The sequence below is a fragment of the Muscardinus avellanarius genome (genome assembly GCF_963383645.1).
Source record: "Muscardinus avellanarius genome assembly, chromosome: 2".
Taxonomy (NCBI): Eukaryota; Metazoa; Chordata; class Mammalia; order Rodentia; family Gliridae; genus Muscardinus; species Muscardinus avellanarius.
In genome coordinates this window covers 5,182,719-5,197,075 of record NC_137787.1, presented here as the reverse complement: position 1 = coordinate 5,197,075, position 14,357 = coordinate 5,182,719, and the positions used below count along the sequence as shown (strand labels likewise).

Genomic DNA, 14,357 nt, shown 5'->3' with positions numbered 1-14,357 from the left:
CGGGGGCCGGGGGCCGGGACTACAAGTCCCAGGAAGCCCAGGGGCGGCGCGGGGCGGGGCCTGGCCGGCCGGGATCGGCGCTGGGAAGCGCCGGGAGGACGCAGCGGCGGCGGCGGCGGGCGGGGCGCGGCGGGCGGCTGGGGCTCGGGCTCGGCCGCGGCGCGCGGGATCGGCGGCTGCAGCGGACCTGCGGGCCGGCCCTCGCCCGGCGTGCATGGCCGCCCGGCCGGGCCGCGCGTAGGCGGGAGCGAGCGAGCCGCTCGGGCCGGCGCGTCCGCCGTCCGTGGGGGCGCGCTCCCCCCGGGCGGCCCGCTGACCGGGCCCGGCGGCCATGCACTGAGCCGCGCCGGCGCCGCTGCGCCTTTCTTCTCGCGCCTCCGCGGCCGGGGCGCGGGGCGGCGGGCGGCGGGCGGGGGGCGCCTGCACCATGAACTACCAGCAGCAGCTGGCCAACTCGGCTGCCATCCGCGCCGAGATCCAGCGCTTCGAGTCGGTGCACCCCAACATCTACTCCATCTACGAGCTGCTGGAGCGCGTGGAGGAGCCCGTGCTGCAGAACCAGATCCGGGAGCACGTTATCGCCATCGAAGGTGAGGCCCGGCCGCCGGCGCCCCGAGCGCGTGGACACTCGCGCCGGCCGGCTCGGGCGCCCCGGCACTGCGGCGGCCTGCCCGGGAAGATGGATGGCAGCGTTAATTTGATAATGGACAATGGAGTCCCTCCGGAGAAAAAGTGGCTCGCTGCCGCCGCCCGGTCTCGGCCGCTGCCCGAGTGTCCCGGCCCCGCCGACGCCTGGGGGCAGCCGAGGGGTTGGCGCCTCCCAGCCGTGACAGGTTTCCCCGGGCCAGGCCCGAGTGTCTTGCTGGATGTCGGCGATTTGTTTTGAGAAGTGCGGGCTGCCGGCCGGGCAGGCGTGCTCGGGCGCTGCGGGCTGCACCTCCCCCCCGAGCGCCTGTCCAGTTCGGGCTTACAGGGGAGGCACTTGAACTTAGAGGGGGGACCCGGCCCAGGCAGCATCGTGTCCAGGCGCAGCCCCAGGTCCGCCAGCCCTGTGCCAAGGCTGGCCTGCATAGTGCGTTTTGTAGCAGGGGGTCTTGGGTCACATTGGAAGAACCCCCCAGGAAGGCTGGGGGTCCCCTGGATGAAGGGCCGCACAGTTTGGCGTTTGGGGTCCACCGGGGTGGAGGAGGCTGTTGGGCCCCGCTGGAGGAGCCCTCTCCTTTCTCCGAGTGCCAGGCAGGGCTGTCTCCCCTACGGCAGCAGCAGTTGGCCGTCTCTCCCGGGCTGGTGTTTTCTGAACTCCCCGTGGCTCTCGATTCTCAGCTTCTGGGCTCCTGAATGGTTTCCTTGCTTAGTTCCTTGGGTTCTGCCAAGACGCACCTGGGGAGCAGGTGGCGTGTAAACAGGCAGCCGGAGAGTCACATCCTGGCCACAGCTGATCAGCAGTCTGTCCTCGCAGTGCCGTTGCCCACGATGGTGCACGGCCGGCAGGGTGAATAACTTGTGCACAGCACAGCGGTCCTGCCCAAAGGCTGGCCAGACAATGTGGAGGAGCACGGAGCGCCCAGCCCCGCACCCCTCCAGTCTGGGAGCGAGAGGGCAGCAGCCCTTCGGAGGGTTTGCGTTGGCACAGTGCAGGCTGAACTAGTAACCTCAGCGTGTTTTGGTTTGAAACTTGGCTGGTTAGGTGCAGAAGGTGGCTGTGGTACCGCTGATCTCCTTGGCACTTGGCAGCATCATGGGCTTGACCCATGGCCAAGCCAGGCTGGCTGGCGGCATCCATGGGAGACTTGCTGATTCCAGGGGAGGGTCCCAGCAGGCTGCAGCCTTGTGAGGCTTGTCTGGCTGCCAGTGCCCTCCCCACTCCCTGTGCACCTGGCCGCCCCGTGGGCAGCTTGAAATGCTCCCAGCCTTGCCAAGAGGCAGACCCTCTGCGCCTCTGAGCGTGCAGTGGGAGGCTGCGACCTGCCTCCATCTGCAGCTGATGGACCGGGAGATGTTGCAGACAGGTTCTCCCTGAGCTCTGCTCCAGCCAGGAGTCTGTTTCCCCAGCCCTGGAAGGTGCGCCGTGCCAGGTGTCTCTTCCCAGCTCCGAGCTGCAGTTGCGGTAGTCTGATGAAACACTTTGAAAGCCGGGGCCAGGGTTGAATGCACCGGAGTACCTCGCCTCACCAAGAAGGAAGACCTCGAGCCGGGCCTGACTCACTGCTGCCGTGTCTTTATTTCCCCTTCTTGAAGTTCGCTCTGGGGTCTCCCGCACTCCAGCGAAGCAGCTCAGCATTCCAGCCAGGGGATGTGGCTCACTTTGCCCCTTTCCTTCCTTTTCCTCCTCCTTTTCTTTTTCAATTTCCATGGTTCTGCGATGATGGCTTTCTGACAGTTTGACACCCATCTTTACAGTGGTGAGTTTAGCCCCCTTCTTGGCTGGAATCCTTGTCATTGTTAGTAAGGTTCAAAATCGACGACGACGGCTGAATCCTGCTCGAGGCTTTGTTACTGTCCTTTCTCTTTGGGAAGCGGGGATGCCTGTATTGTGCCTGGGCTGTAGTTGACCTCGGGAGCCGGAGAGCATTCAGGTGCGCTTCTGGTCTTGGCACTATTAGCGACAATGATGCCACTGTCCATTTGTATCAAATCGGAGCACAAATGCCGTGGCACTCACATACGATTGTGTGCTGGTCAAACCCAGGGGGAGGGTGGGCCAGCCTCCTTAGCCACAGTTCGTACAGGAGGAGGCGGAGGATCCGGGAGGGTTGATGGCCCCCAGGACACTTGAGGGAGGTTGTTCAAAGTCTGGTCGAACCAGGGGATCATTAGGGGTCCAGGTGTCTGGCCTCCCCAGACAGCGCTCTTTCAGGACCTTCTCACTTAATTGACGCTCCTTTCTTATAATGAGTGCTCCCTTCCGTGCCACCTTGAAGGCTTGGGTGAGACTTAAGCCTATTTCATTGGTGTTTTGGGAGTTGAGAGGGTTGCTCAGCTGCCACAGGGTGACTTTCTGGGTGGTACGTATAAGAGAAGTATGCGGAGACGGTTTTAAACAACTGTGTATTTACTCACCAGGCCCGGGTCTGAGGGCTATGCTGTAGGGTTAGGGAGCTGGTACTGGCTGGAGGAGCTGTATTTGAGCTTGTGTCCAGAGTGCCCCCGTAGCTGAAGTGGTCTGCGCTTCATCCCCAGATCCGCCTGTGCCTGGGAGTGAACCGTATAGGATCCACGGGGCAGCGACCGCACGGGAATCTTTCTAAACTTTAAAGTAAAACCATTTCCCATTGGGAAATCATAGACACATCACAGCAAGTGGTTTAAAAATCCTGTCCCGCGACACAGAAGACGGTTTCTATTTTAGATGACATGCAGTTAGCCTCTCCTTCTGTATGTTTGTACACACACAAAACTGTGATCCTACATCCAGAGTTTTCTGATCGCCATAATAGGAGCCCCTTTTCGATGTTAAGAAAAACCTCTGAAGATACGATTTCTCTTTTTGGCATAATACGCCAGTGTTTGTGCCACAACTTACTGGAGAATTCCCTGTCTCCCGGCATTCGGGAGTTTTTGCTGTGGGATCGAGGCGTGACCTGGGGGAAGGGGAGGAGGGGAGGGTGCTCTAGTGGATTCTCAAAGTCAGTCCAGCGGGTTTGAGTTGGAAAATCAAACGGTGGGCTGAATTTAATATGTTTTAGTTGAAAGAGCCCAGTAAGGTGTCCAAATCTATATAGATGGTTTGTCCTCTTTGCAGGCATGGGGCATACGTGACCTTGCCCTCCGTCTCGTGGGAAAAGCATTAGCCTGTCAGAAAAGGAGTGTTTTCTTTCATCTTGATTTCATACTTGAGAATCTCTCTCCTTCCCCAAGTCTCTGGAGTTTAAGGAAACATTGTGGACCACTTTCACAGTTAGCCGATCAGATTTCTGGGGTGTCCTGCATGCGGGGGTCAACTACGAAGTGTTGACATGTAGTTTGCTCAGCTCCTGAGCTTCCTTGCCAGTGAGCCAAGAGCTCAGCTTGGGATCCACCTGCCTCCTGTTTGAGCCACTTTTCTGTCTTTCCCTCGGGTCCTCCTTTATTTTTACGTGTGTGTGTGTGTGTGTGTGTGTGTGTGTGTGTGTGGTACTAGGGATTGACTCAGCCCTTTTATTTTTATTATTGCTTTGCAGTACTGAGATGGAACCCAGAGGCATTCTATTTCTGAGCTACACCCCCCAGCCCTATATTTTATTCTTAATTTGAAACAGGGTCTCACTAAGTTGTGGAGGCCTCACTAAGTGGCTGAGACTGGCTGTGAACCTGGTCTCAACCTCCCAAGTACTGGGATTACAAGTGAAGGCCACCACGCCTGGCTTATTTTTTATTTTTAAGCAAGGTCTCACTAAGTTGCTGAAGCTGGCCTCGAACCTGCAATCCTCCTGTCGCAGCCTCCCAACTACTGGGATTGCAAGTGTGCATCACCACGCCCAGCTGCAGGTCTCGTTAAAGAGTCGGTTTAGTGTGGATGGGGTTGCAGTCAACGAGTCAGCTGCCTTTCTCGTTTAAATAAAGCTTGTTGTTCCTCTAAGCCTGTGTTAGCCGTCGGACATTGCAGTTCAGCTTGCCAGCAGCAGAATAATCGTCCAGCCGCCCGCTCAGCCGAGGCTGCCGCTTCTACCAGGTGTGGCACGAAGTTTGAGACCCCAGCCAGGGCTGGCGCCTCCGCCCTCCACCGGCACACGCCCCCGCTCTCTGCGGCGGCCGGGTCCATGGTCAGAGAAGTCTGCCTCTCACTACATTAGGAGCATTTCTCAGGAAGAGTCTAGGCCCCTGGGAAGCTGGGCCGGGGCCACCTTAGTGCCACGGTGCGTCGCGGGGCACCTTTTCCCCTTGTGGTGTTGAGTGCTTAACCTGCACCATGTCCGTTTGCCATTTGTTGACCCTGTAGCCTAGACGCCATCTCTCTGGCCCAGAAAGTGTAGGAAACTTGTGCCAGCGAGGTGAGCTGGGCCCGCCCCAGCGCTGCCTCTTAGCATCTCTCCAGATACAAGCGGAGCCTCTGCTGCCCACAGCCCCCTCCTCTGTCCCTGCAGAGCGTCCCCAGCGTGTGGCCTTGACCCCTGGCAGGATGGACCGGAGAGCCCCCAGGTCACCCCACGTCCGTGGTGCTCCCTGTACAGCTGCTTGTTGGGCAAGACTTTTGGGAGAGTTTGTTTTTGTGTAGATTTGTTTAGTCTGGTGGTGGCAGGCATTGTGTTTAGGGAAATAAATCTCTTCTTCCCGCCATGGTGTCACTTTTCTTTGTTCCCTTTTACCACATCAGTGCTATTTCAGGTTTGATTGGAGGGTACCGGTTTGCAGCCTCCTCCCTGAGGACAATGGCCAGGTGCTTGTTACCTGCGTCCAGGTGAAGCCTCCTGCCGTATGTACCCGCACCTGAGGCCCTGCCTTACCTGGGCGTGCCTGTGAGTCCAGCTGCGGGCTCCTGGCTGTGGTCTGAGCCTGCATGCGGCTCGGCCAGGCCTGCCTCGGGTCCCCCACGGCTGGCCTCATCCTTCAGAGCCCAGGCCCCCCCCCCCCACGTGCAGGCCGCCTTTGGCTCACCTGACCACGCCCAGCCTGGAGGAGGCCGAGCTCAGGCCCGGCTCACTTTTGTATCCTCAGCGCTTCAAGTGACCTGCATTTGGCTCTTGAAGAGTGTCTAGGGACCTGGTGCAGTGGCACAAGCCTGTAATCTCAGTACTTGGGAGGCCGAGACAGGAGGATGGCAGGTTTGAGACCAGCAAGAGGTAACTTAGCAAGACTCCCGTTTCAAAATGAAGCATAAAGGGCTGGGGTGTAGCCTGGAGGTAGAACACCCCTGGGTTCAATCCCTGTACTCCTCCCGACACACGATATAAAGAATGCCCAGGATTTGTGTTGGCCCTTCCTTGTATTTGCTAGTAGGCTGGCATTTTCTCCGACCTGTGGGTCCTTTCTCTCCTTGTTGGTAGTACAAACAGTGTTTATCCTCCTGCAGGAATGAGGGCATTTTGAAACCTGTCCCAGAGCACAGAAGTTAGGGCCAGGCGCCTTTTGGAATTGGTGTGTTGACTGGGATGGCAATGTATTGTCGTGGTGGTTGGGATGGACATAAAATGTTCTTTAGTGTAGGTAGGGGAAGAAAAAAAATCTTGCCGAATCTTGGCAACTTTCTCAAATCAGCAGCTCTCAAAAGGTTGGCATTTCCTTATGCTGGATGCTAATGAGTTTCAGACAGAATCCGCATCACAGAGAAAGACACAGGCGGCCGCGCTTTAGGGGCCGCAGCCCTTGGGGTCATGCTGAGCACCTGGTGGCTCACGGCATGGAGGGCTTGGAGTGGCGCCAGAGAATGTACATTTCCTTCTTTTTCTCTTCCTTCCTTCTTTCTTTCTTCCTTTCCTCCCTTCCCTCCCTTCTTCTCTTCTCCCCCCCCCACTTCATCTTTTTTTACTGGGGATTGAACCCAGGGGCAATCTACCTCTGAGCTACATCCCCAGCCCTATTTTTATATTTTGACACAGGGTCTCACTAAGTTGCTAGGGTCTCTCTCTGAGTTGTTGAGGCTGGCCACAAACCTGCAATCCTCTTATCTCAGCCTCCCAAGTACTGTGGTTACAGGCATGCGCCACCTGGCCCAGCACCCGGAATGTGCATTTCTAACAAGGGTCTGTGGTCCTGGTCCTGGGACTGGGACCCTTGCTGTAGGGGAAGGGAGCTCACAGGACGGGGAAGAAGGTCTCCATCTGCCTTCCCTGCAGTGATTGGTGCAGGCGCCGAGAACCACTACTAGTAGCTCAGAGAGTTCTTGACATCACACATGTTAAACATAGCGGACGGAGAGATTTAAGCCCAGGTCCAAAGGGCTTAAAATCCCTGTTCACTCCGACTCTGGAGCTGGTGGAAAAGCAGTGAGTGAGTGCCCTGCGAGGTGCGGAGTCTCTGGGAAGTGGTCGGCAGGAGAATGGACCTTGCCAGAGATGCAGCCTGCCACTGCCGCCCCTTCCCTTCTCAGAGGAGTGGCGGACCTGCCCTGGATTCTCCTTCCTGCCTTCCTCGGAGAGCGTGGAGTTGTCAGTGGAGTCTCCTGCCGGCTTCCATGAAGTTCTTCAGTGTTGCTTATGAGGCTGATTTGGCAGAGGATACATTTCGTCACACTGTTTCCAAGTGAAAAGAGCCCTTCTGTCAAAGGAGAACTATATGTTATCTCGGAGTGCCTCCACAGCCTGGAGGAAGTGACTCAGAGGAGCCCTCAGGACACCCCCGGCTTTGTGTCCCAAGCCAGCGGAGTTTTCCTTCCTTATTTAGGGTCCCCTCTCTTCCCGGTGACCCACAGGTGCTTGCAGTTGGCGGGGCCTCACCCCGGCTCCTTCTAACTACCCATGTGGTTTCGCCTCAGGTTTCCTGACACTCAGACAAACCCCCATGTCCCCCTCCCCGCCGCCCCTTCCCCAGACTCCAGATCCTCTGCGTCCGCCCCCTGCTTAAACGATTGAGTCTGGCAAAGCCGGATGAGGCTTAGTTATTTTTAAAACCCAGGGCTTGGGGTTCTGATCTAGTGCGTTAGCGACATAATTCCTTCCCTTTGTTAAGTACCTTTCTCTGAGAAACAAAATGCTCTCTGCAGATGTTAATCTCCGATCTTTGCAGCATCTGTTATTTTTGCCCTGGGATTGGAGAGCCAGGCTTTGTGTGTGGGGCAGGGAGCCCTGGCCCTCCACGCCTCCAAGGGGCCTGGAGGGAGTCCTTGATTCCTGGTCCGTGGTGCCGCAGGCCCGCACTGAGATGCAGTGATGCCCATCTGGGCAGGGCTGGCATTGTCCCATGGGTGCAATCCCTTAAACTTAGAGCTCTCTGATGACGACCGGAGGGGGATGCTGGTTGTATTTGGGGGTGGGGGGAGAGAGGGGGAGAATAAATACCACCCGGGGAGAAGAGGTCATTGATGGATCCTTTGAATAACCAGCCAAAAGCTTGTTTGTGTGCAAGGTTGGGACATTTTCCATAAAGAACAGACTAAATATAGGCCCGAGGGTGGGGCCCGGGCCCCAGGAGGGGGCTGTGAGCCTTCTGGTATTGTTTCTTCCACTGGAAACCAGTACTCCACCAGCCCGGAACAGGTGGCCACCCCGCGCTCTCTGGGAACAGATTGGTGTTTCTGTTTAACCAGGGCCCATTTGCACATTTCGCACTTCTCCCGCTGTTTGCGGGGATCGTCTTTTTCGGGCAGTGTTGGAGTATTTGTACAGTGTTTCTACATAAGCAACTGTCTCGGTCCTAAACCAGCTCCTGTGGCTGGTCGCCATTCACATCATAGTTAGAAGCCGCTGCTGTTTTTTTTTTTTTAAGGGTGGGAAACACTCTCCATGGTTCTGGGAGAAGAATTCCAAATAATTATTGGCCATGTTCACCAGTGATTTATGTTTGGTCTTAGAAATGTCAACATTCAACAGGCTCCAGCAAACAGAACCATGCTGATTTCCTGCTGAAGATGCGGGCCTGGCCAGAGCCGGCGTGACCGTCTTCTCAGATAGTCTTAAAGGGAGAGTGGTGGCTTTAGGAAGAGAGCGTGGTTTTCATGCACTGAGTTTTCATTTTGCTTAATACGGACATACTAGTAGGATTGAGGATACTTAAAAAGGCTTTATTTTTTTTTCTTAATGAATGCTTGCAACAGATAATAAGGCATACTTCAGTTCCACGAAAGAGCCTTTACTTTTACTTTTTTTTTTTAATCGGTGCTAGGGATGGAGCCCAGGGCCTCACCCTAGCTGAGCAGTCTCAGGCTGTGCAGGGAGGGTCTGGGGCGTGGTCTCTGTGTTGTTGGCCTTCAGCAAGGTTGGTTGTAGGGTAACTATGCTCTAGCTTTTCTAATGTAAAAAGGTGGCCGCCCTCTCCACCTCTGTGCCGTCTGTGCCGTTTGTGCCGTTTGTGCCGTAGTGACCTCAGAGAAGTCGGAGATGGTGAATTTTCCAGGGAGGGTGCTTCCGGAAGCCTGTCTGCCCACCCTTTGTTTTTGAGACTCTCCTGTGTCGACATGTGACTTTAGTTCTGACGGCCTGGTTTCATGGAATCTCTGTATAATTATTTGGAGTTTTGGGCCTGAGGTTGGAGAGATTTGAGACTGCTTCAGACACCCTCCACTTGGGGAACCCTTTTTTGAAATAAAGTCAGGCTGCTCAAGTCAGAACAGTGAATTTTATTTTTTATTTTTTGGATTGAACCCAGGGGTATTGTACCTCCAAGCAATACCCTGGGCCCTATTTTATTTTGTATTTTGAAACAGGGGCTTGCTGAGTTGCTGAGAGCCTCGCAATTGAATTGCTGAATTGCTGAGGCTGGCCTCAGACCTGGGTTCCTCCTGTCTCGCGCGTGTCTCCACAGCACAGGGTGGAAGTTTTTGCAGTGCGACCACCTCCCTACATGTAGCCGCCATCGCAGCCCAGCCCCGAGCTGCGTGGCCATGTATCTGTGGCGTTGGTGAGGGCCACGCGGTGGTTTCTGGTTTGAGCCGCAGAGATGGGAGCTGCCGGGATCGCTTTCAGATGTGCCTTTTGGTGCCCGCTTGCCCACATTTTGGTCAGGTACAGGTTGGGTGGTGAGTTCCAGCCTGGCCCGCTCTTTCCTGGTCGAATGCTGGGTTCAGGACGCTGTGGCAGCAGGGTGCGCTTTTGCTGTTGGCCCTGGTTGGCTTTTGACCCTCGGTGGTGGTTTCCTTGTGGCGTTTTCACCTTTCCCACTGTTTGTCCATCAATAAAGATTTGAGTGAGCCGGACATGTGGCTCACAATTTTAATCCCAGTACTTGGGAGGCTGAGACCGGGGAATCACAGGTTTACAGCCAGCCTCAGCTACTTTATTGAGGCCCTCCGTGACATAGTGAGACCCTGTTTTCAAAAAAGAGAATAAAAAGTGGGCCTGGGGTGTATCTCAGAGGTAGAGTGCCACTATATTCAATCCCCAGTTCTGCAAATAATTAAAAAAAAAAAAAAACCAAAGAAGTAGATTAGAGTAGCTGTGGCCGAGCAAGGTGTGGTGGCCTGTACCCGTGGGTAATCCCAGTACTTGGAAGGCTGAGAAAGAGGATCACAGGTTCAAGACCAGCCTCAGCCATATGGTGAGGCCTACTGCAACTTAGATTCTGTTTCAAAACAAAATAAGAATGAACTAGGCCTGGGGGTGTAGCTCAGAGGTAGTAGAACATCCCTGAGTCCAATTTCCAGGACAAAAAGAAAAAGGAAAGAAAGAAAAAGAATATATGAGTGGCTAATCCACTCTGGCCTTGCCTTAGACATTTTAACTTTAGGATTGTCCATGATTTCTTCCTTGTTAGTTTAACAACCACAGCTCAAGGATTGGAGTCCTGTGGGAAATGTACCAGTATTGGGAACAGCCTAGGAAGATTTGGGAAAGCTCTGCTTATTAATATATTTCAAAAATGATATATTTCAAAAATAATTGTGTCAAAATGGCGGCAGACCTGGGTAAAGAAAGGACTTGATTTCTGCCTAAAGGCAGGCAGCTATTACGATGTAAATTAACCTAGCAAAAAGTAATTAACGAGTCAATAGAGGAGAGCTTGGGCTTCCTCTATCTAAAGACAGATCTACATGAGGATCTAGGGAGGATGGAGCAGGGTTTGACCTTGCCCTTCAGGAAAGGAGGCACCTTGCCACACCTGGCTGGGGGAGGTGCCATGTTCACTACGTCAGGATTACGTGAACAAGATGGAGGTCATGGGTATAAAAAAGGTCCAGTCCACCTGTGATCCCTTGGGTGATTTTGTTCGAAGCACCCCCTCATGTAACATGGCTGTAACTATCCTCTGTATTTCTCTCTTTTTAATAAACTTTAAATCTTCAGCAAGAGTCTGGGCTATTGTATACCTATCCTTAGCTCAGGACAAGAACCTGCGGTTTTATGGGAATAAATAGGCTTGGGGAGCCTAACGAAGGTCCCCAAAGACAGTTTCCCAAACTGTAACAGTCCAGATACCGTAGCAGGAAACCCAGGAGGTCCTTGTCCTACAAAGCATGGCCCTGTGGTCCCGGGGCCCCTCGCGACTGTGGTGGTCCGCTGAGCTGTGCAGCCCCTTTGGTATTTGAAGGGGAACTTTACAGTCCAATCTTGGCCCTGCTGTTCTGTGGTCTTAACAGTTACATTATAACGCGGAGTTTGTGTTGTTTGTACAATGACCAGCAAGATACAATAGGAAAAGAGAAAAGCCAAGGGCTTGCGCTCGGATTCTCTCCGAGAGGCTTTCTTTGTTCCTGGCTCCCGCATCCCCTTCCATTAGGGCCAGCCCAGAGGACTGCAGGGCCCAGGGTGGAGCCCCACTGGGGGCCTGTGTGAATTTCGCCCCGCAGCTTTGCAAAGACAAATATTTATTTTGAGGGATGGTGGTGAGAGAGCCGCTTATCCTCACTTTGTTTGTTATGGGAAGTGGCTAACGGGAGAATCAGGAGACAAGATTTTATTGAACCCCAGCAGCAGTGGACAAAGCTGGTCTGTGGCTGGGGGCGTAGGAGGACTTCCTAGCCAGTGGGTCTCAGGGGCCAGGTGCCGAGTGCGTCCTCGTCCTGGGAGCACTGGCTGGGACCATGGGACTAGGGGAGCACCTGGGACTTGAGATTCAGACTGCCAGCTGCACTTACACTGGGCAGCGGGAGCTGCTGGGGTGGGTGCCCCTGGGGAGGGCGTGCTGCTGTACTCAGCTGGCCCCGCAAGGGACAGCAAAATGGCGGTGTCCTGGGGCCTGAGCCCAGGCGCTCGAGAAACCAGGGGTGCTCAGAGCCGGGGGCAGTTACAGGGCTTTTTTTTTTTTTCCTTCGGGTCTAGGGATGGAACCCTTTGACCCCCAAGCCACATCCTCTGCCCTATTTTTTATTTTGAAACAGGGTCTCACTGAGTTGCAGAGGGCCTCACCTAAGTAGCTGAGGCTGTCCTCGAACCACAATCCTCCTGTCTCAGCCTCCTGAATGCTGGGATTACAAGTGTGGGCCACCATGCCCGACTGCTGCAGGGCTTTTTAAGGCAGGGTGGGAGACCAGGCCGGGGTAGGAAACTGGGATGGCAGGGAGGTGTGGCTGAGGTGGTCTTTGCTGCTCAGGCAGAGAGAGAAGGGGGCAGGGAGGCAGAGGTTTTATTCTGGAACTCAGAAGCGGGGCTCATGTGGGCAGTTGCACCTCTGCACACTGGGGGTTGAGAAGGAGGCCTGCACCACGTGGAAACGGTTGTGCAGGATTTATGGGGTGGGCATGCCCCGCGGGATCGCCGTGTACATTTGTGAAACAGGTGCATCTGGGACAGAATCACAGCTGGCTCCTCTCCGCAGATTCTTACATCAGTCTCTTGTGAGTGTAGTTAGTGTGGATCCATCTCCAGGGGCCGAATCAGCCCAGGGCAACTTAGATGATTGAGAGTCTGCACGGAGACCCTGGATTTTGATGACCCCTTAGGTTCTGTCTGTAAAGCCAGGCAGCCTCCTGGACGCGTGGACCCTGCAGGACAGTGCGGACCGCCAGCCGCGCAGTGCTTGTTCCTGGGGTTGTCTGTCTGTCAGGTGTGTTTATTTTTATCCAGTGGCTTTAATCCATAGAATCCCGGAACCAGGTGTTTGGACCACTGAGGTGAATGGGCCCTTTGCCAGGAGAGCTGGAGGTGGCCGTGAAGAGGCCCAGGGGCTGTTCCACCTCCCAGGCAGTGCAAGTGCCTGGCATTATGGGGTGACAGGCCTCAGCAGGACAGCTCTGCAGACTGAGCTCAGCCTAAAGGAGCCAAAGCGTAGCCCGGTGTCTCCGTGCTAGGAGCCCTCTTCTACCTCTGAGCTGCACCCCTAAGTCCCTTTTATTTTCAATTTTAATTTTTTTTTTTTTGTGGTACTGGGGGTGGAACCCAGGGGCTTTTCTACCTCCAGGCTATACTCCCAGACCTATTTTATACTTTATTTGGAAACAGTGTCTCACTAAGTTGCTGAGAGCCTCACTAAGTAGCTGAGGCTGGCTTCAAAACTGTGTGATTCTCCTGTCTCAGCCTCCCAAGCGCTGGGATTATAAGCGTGCACCACCATGCCTGGTTTATTTTTTATTTTTTAACAGGGTCTCACTAAGATCTTGAGGCTGACCTTACACCCATGATCCTCCGTTTTCAGCTTTCCAAGTACTGGGATTCCAAGGCGGGCACCACTGCACCTGGTCCCCCTCCTCCCCCTTTTTTAACCTGCATTTCTCAATCTACTTCCCTTGCTAGTCTTTTTATGCCGGGGATCCACTGTATCTGCATTAGGTGTCTCTACACATAGGTTTTCCCTAAGCCTAACCAGCCCCAAGCTCACAGCTCACCAGGATGGCCCGCGGGGCCACTGCAAAGCTGCTCCTCCTGAAAGCAGTTCGGAACTCCAGACTGAGGTGGCAGAGCTGGGGTGTTTTTCTAGAGTCCCAGCCTCACTCTTCCCGATGCAGTGCAGGCTGCAGGGCCCGTGCCTTCCTCGTCTGGAAGCTTGGCACTCCTCCACTCCCTGGTGGAGACACTGGGCCGCTTGTGCTGTTTGGGCTGTGGTCAGAGCTCGCAGCTCACCTGAGCCAACACGGCCCTCCCGGCCAGGCGCGAAGCCGTGTGACCCGGTGATGTGCACGCTGGTGCCGTCACGGTGTTGCGCTCCTGGGGACCGCATCTGTGATCAGGTGCTGTGTGTGTTGGGCTGGGGTAGTGCTTCTCCAGTGCCCTCCTGGCCTGTCTATCCCTGTGTAGCTTGAGATCTGTGATCAGAAGGGTTTAGTGCTAAGAGATTGAATTTGCTACCTAGCCATATCCCAAGGGGATCTTTTCCCCTGCACATTGTAAGGCGCAAACTTCAAACTTACTGAACAGTCAGAAGAAGGTGCGGAGTGAGCGCTCAGGTGCCCGCACCCTAGTCATGAACCTCTCCCTCTACCATGTAACCAGCGCTATCTGCAAATGCAAAGTTGCCTGAGACTGATCCAGCTGCGCTTCCGATTCAGTTTTCTAGAGGCAGCTGAGGGTGCAGGTTGGGTGTCATGGAGGGACGAGGTGCTCGTTAAGTGAGGGTGGAGTGAGAGGGCGCCCACTGCCGTGGATGTGGGTCTAACTCTGCTAAGGACAGCTTTTGTCCAGTAACCCTGCTGCAGCTCCGAGAGGAGCCTGGGGATGCCTGCCTTGACCTTTACAGCTCTGAGTGTAGGTGTGTTTGGGAGGGCCGCCCCTCACTTGGGCCGTGGTGGTTTGGGGGTAGGGTGGGCACAAAGTCCCGTGTCTTAGGACTTTGTGTTTGGGAGTAGTTGGTTACTTGGGTGGAATGCACATGTTTCTTCTTGCATTGGTTACTGGAAGCAGAATGATGTCATGTAC

General features: G+C 54.9%; 1 protein-coding gene across 2 annotated transcripts in view; it reads left to right on the top strand.

The window, feature by feature from the left end:
• Positions 1-427: 427 nt before the first annotated feature.
• Positions 428-14,357, top strand: part of AGAP1 (ArfGAP with GTPase domain, ankyrin repeat and PH domain 1) — a gene marked incomplete at both ends in the record, with an annotated part of 517,572 nt that continues 503,642 nt past the window's right edge. For both annotated transcript variants that reach the window (XM_080719974.1, XM_080719973.1), the window contains one exon: positions 428-590. In XM_080719974.1, the coding sequence (XP_080576100.1) occupies positions 428-590 (163 nt within the window). The remainder of the gene's footprint in view (positions 591-14,357) is intronic.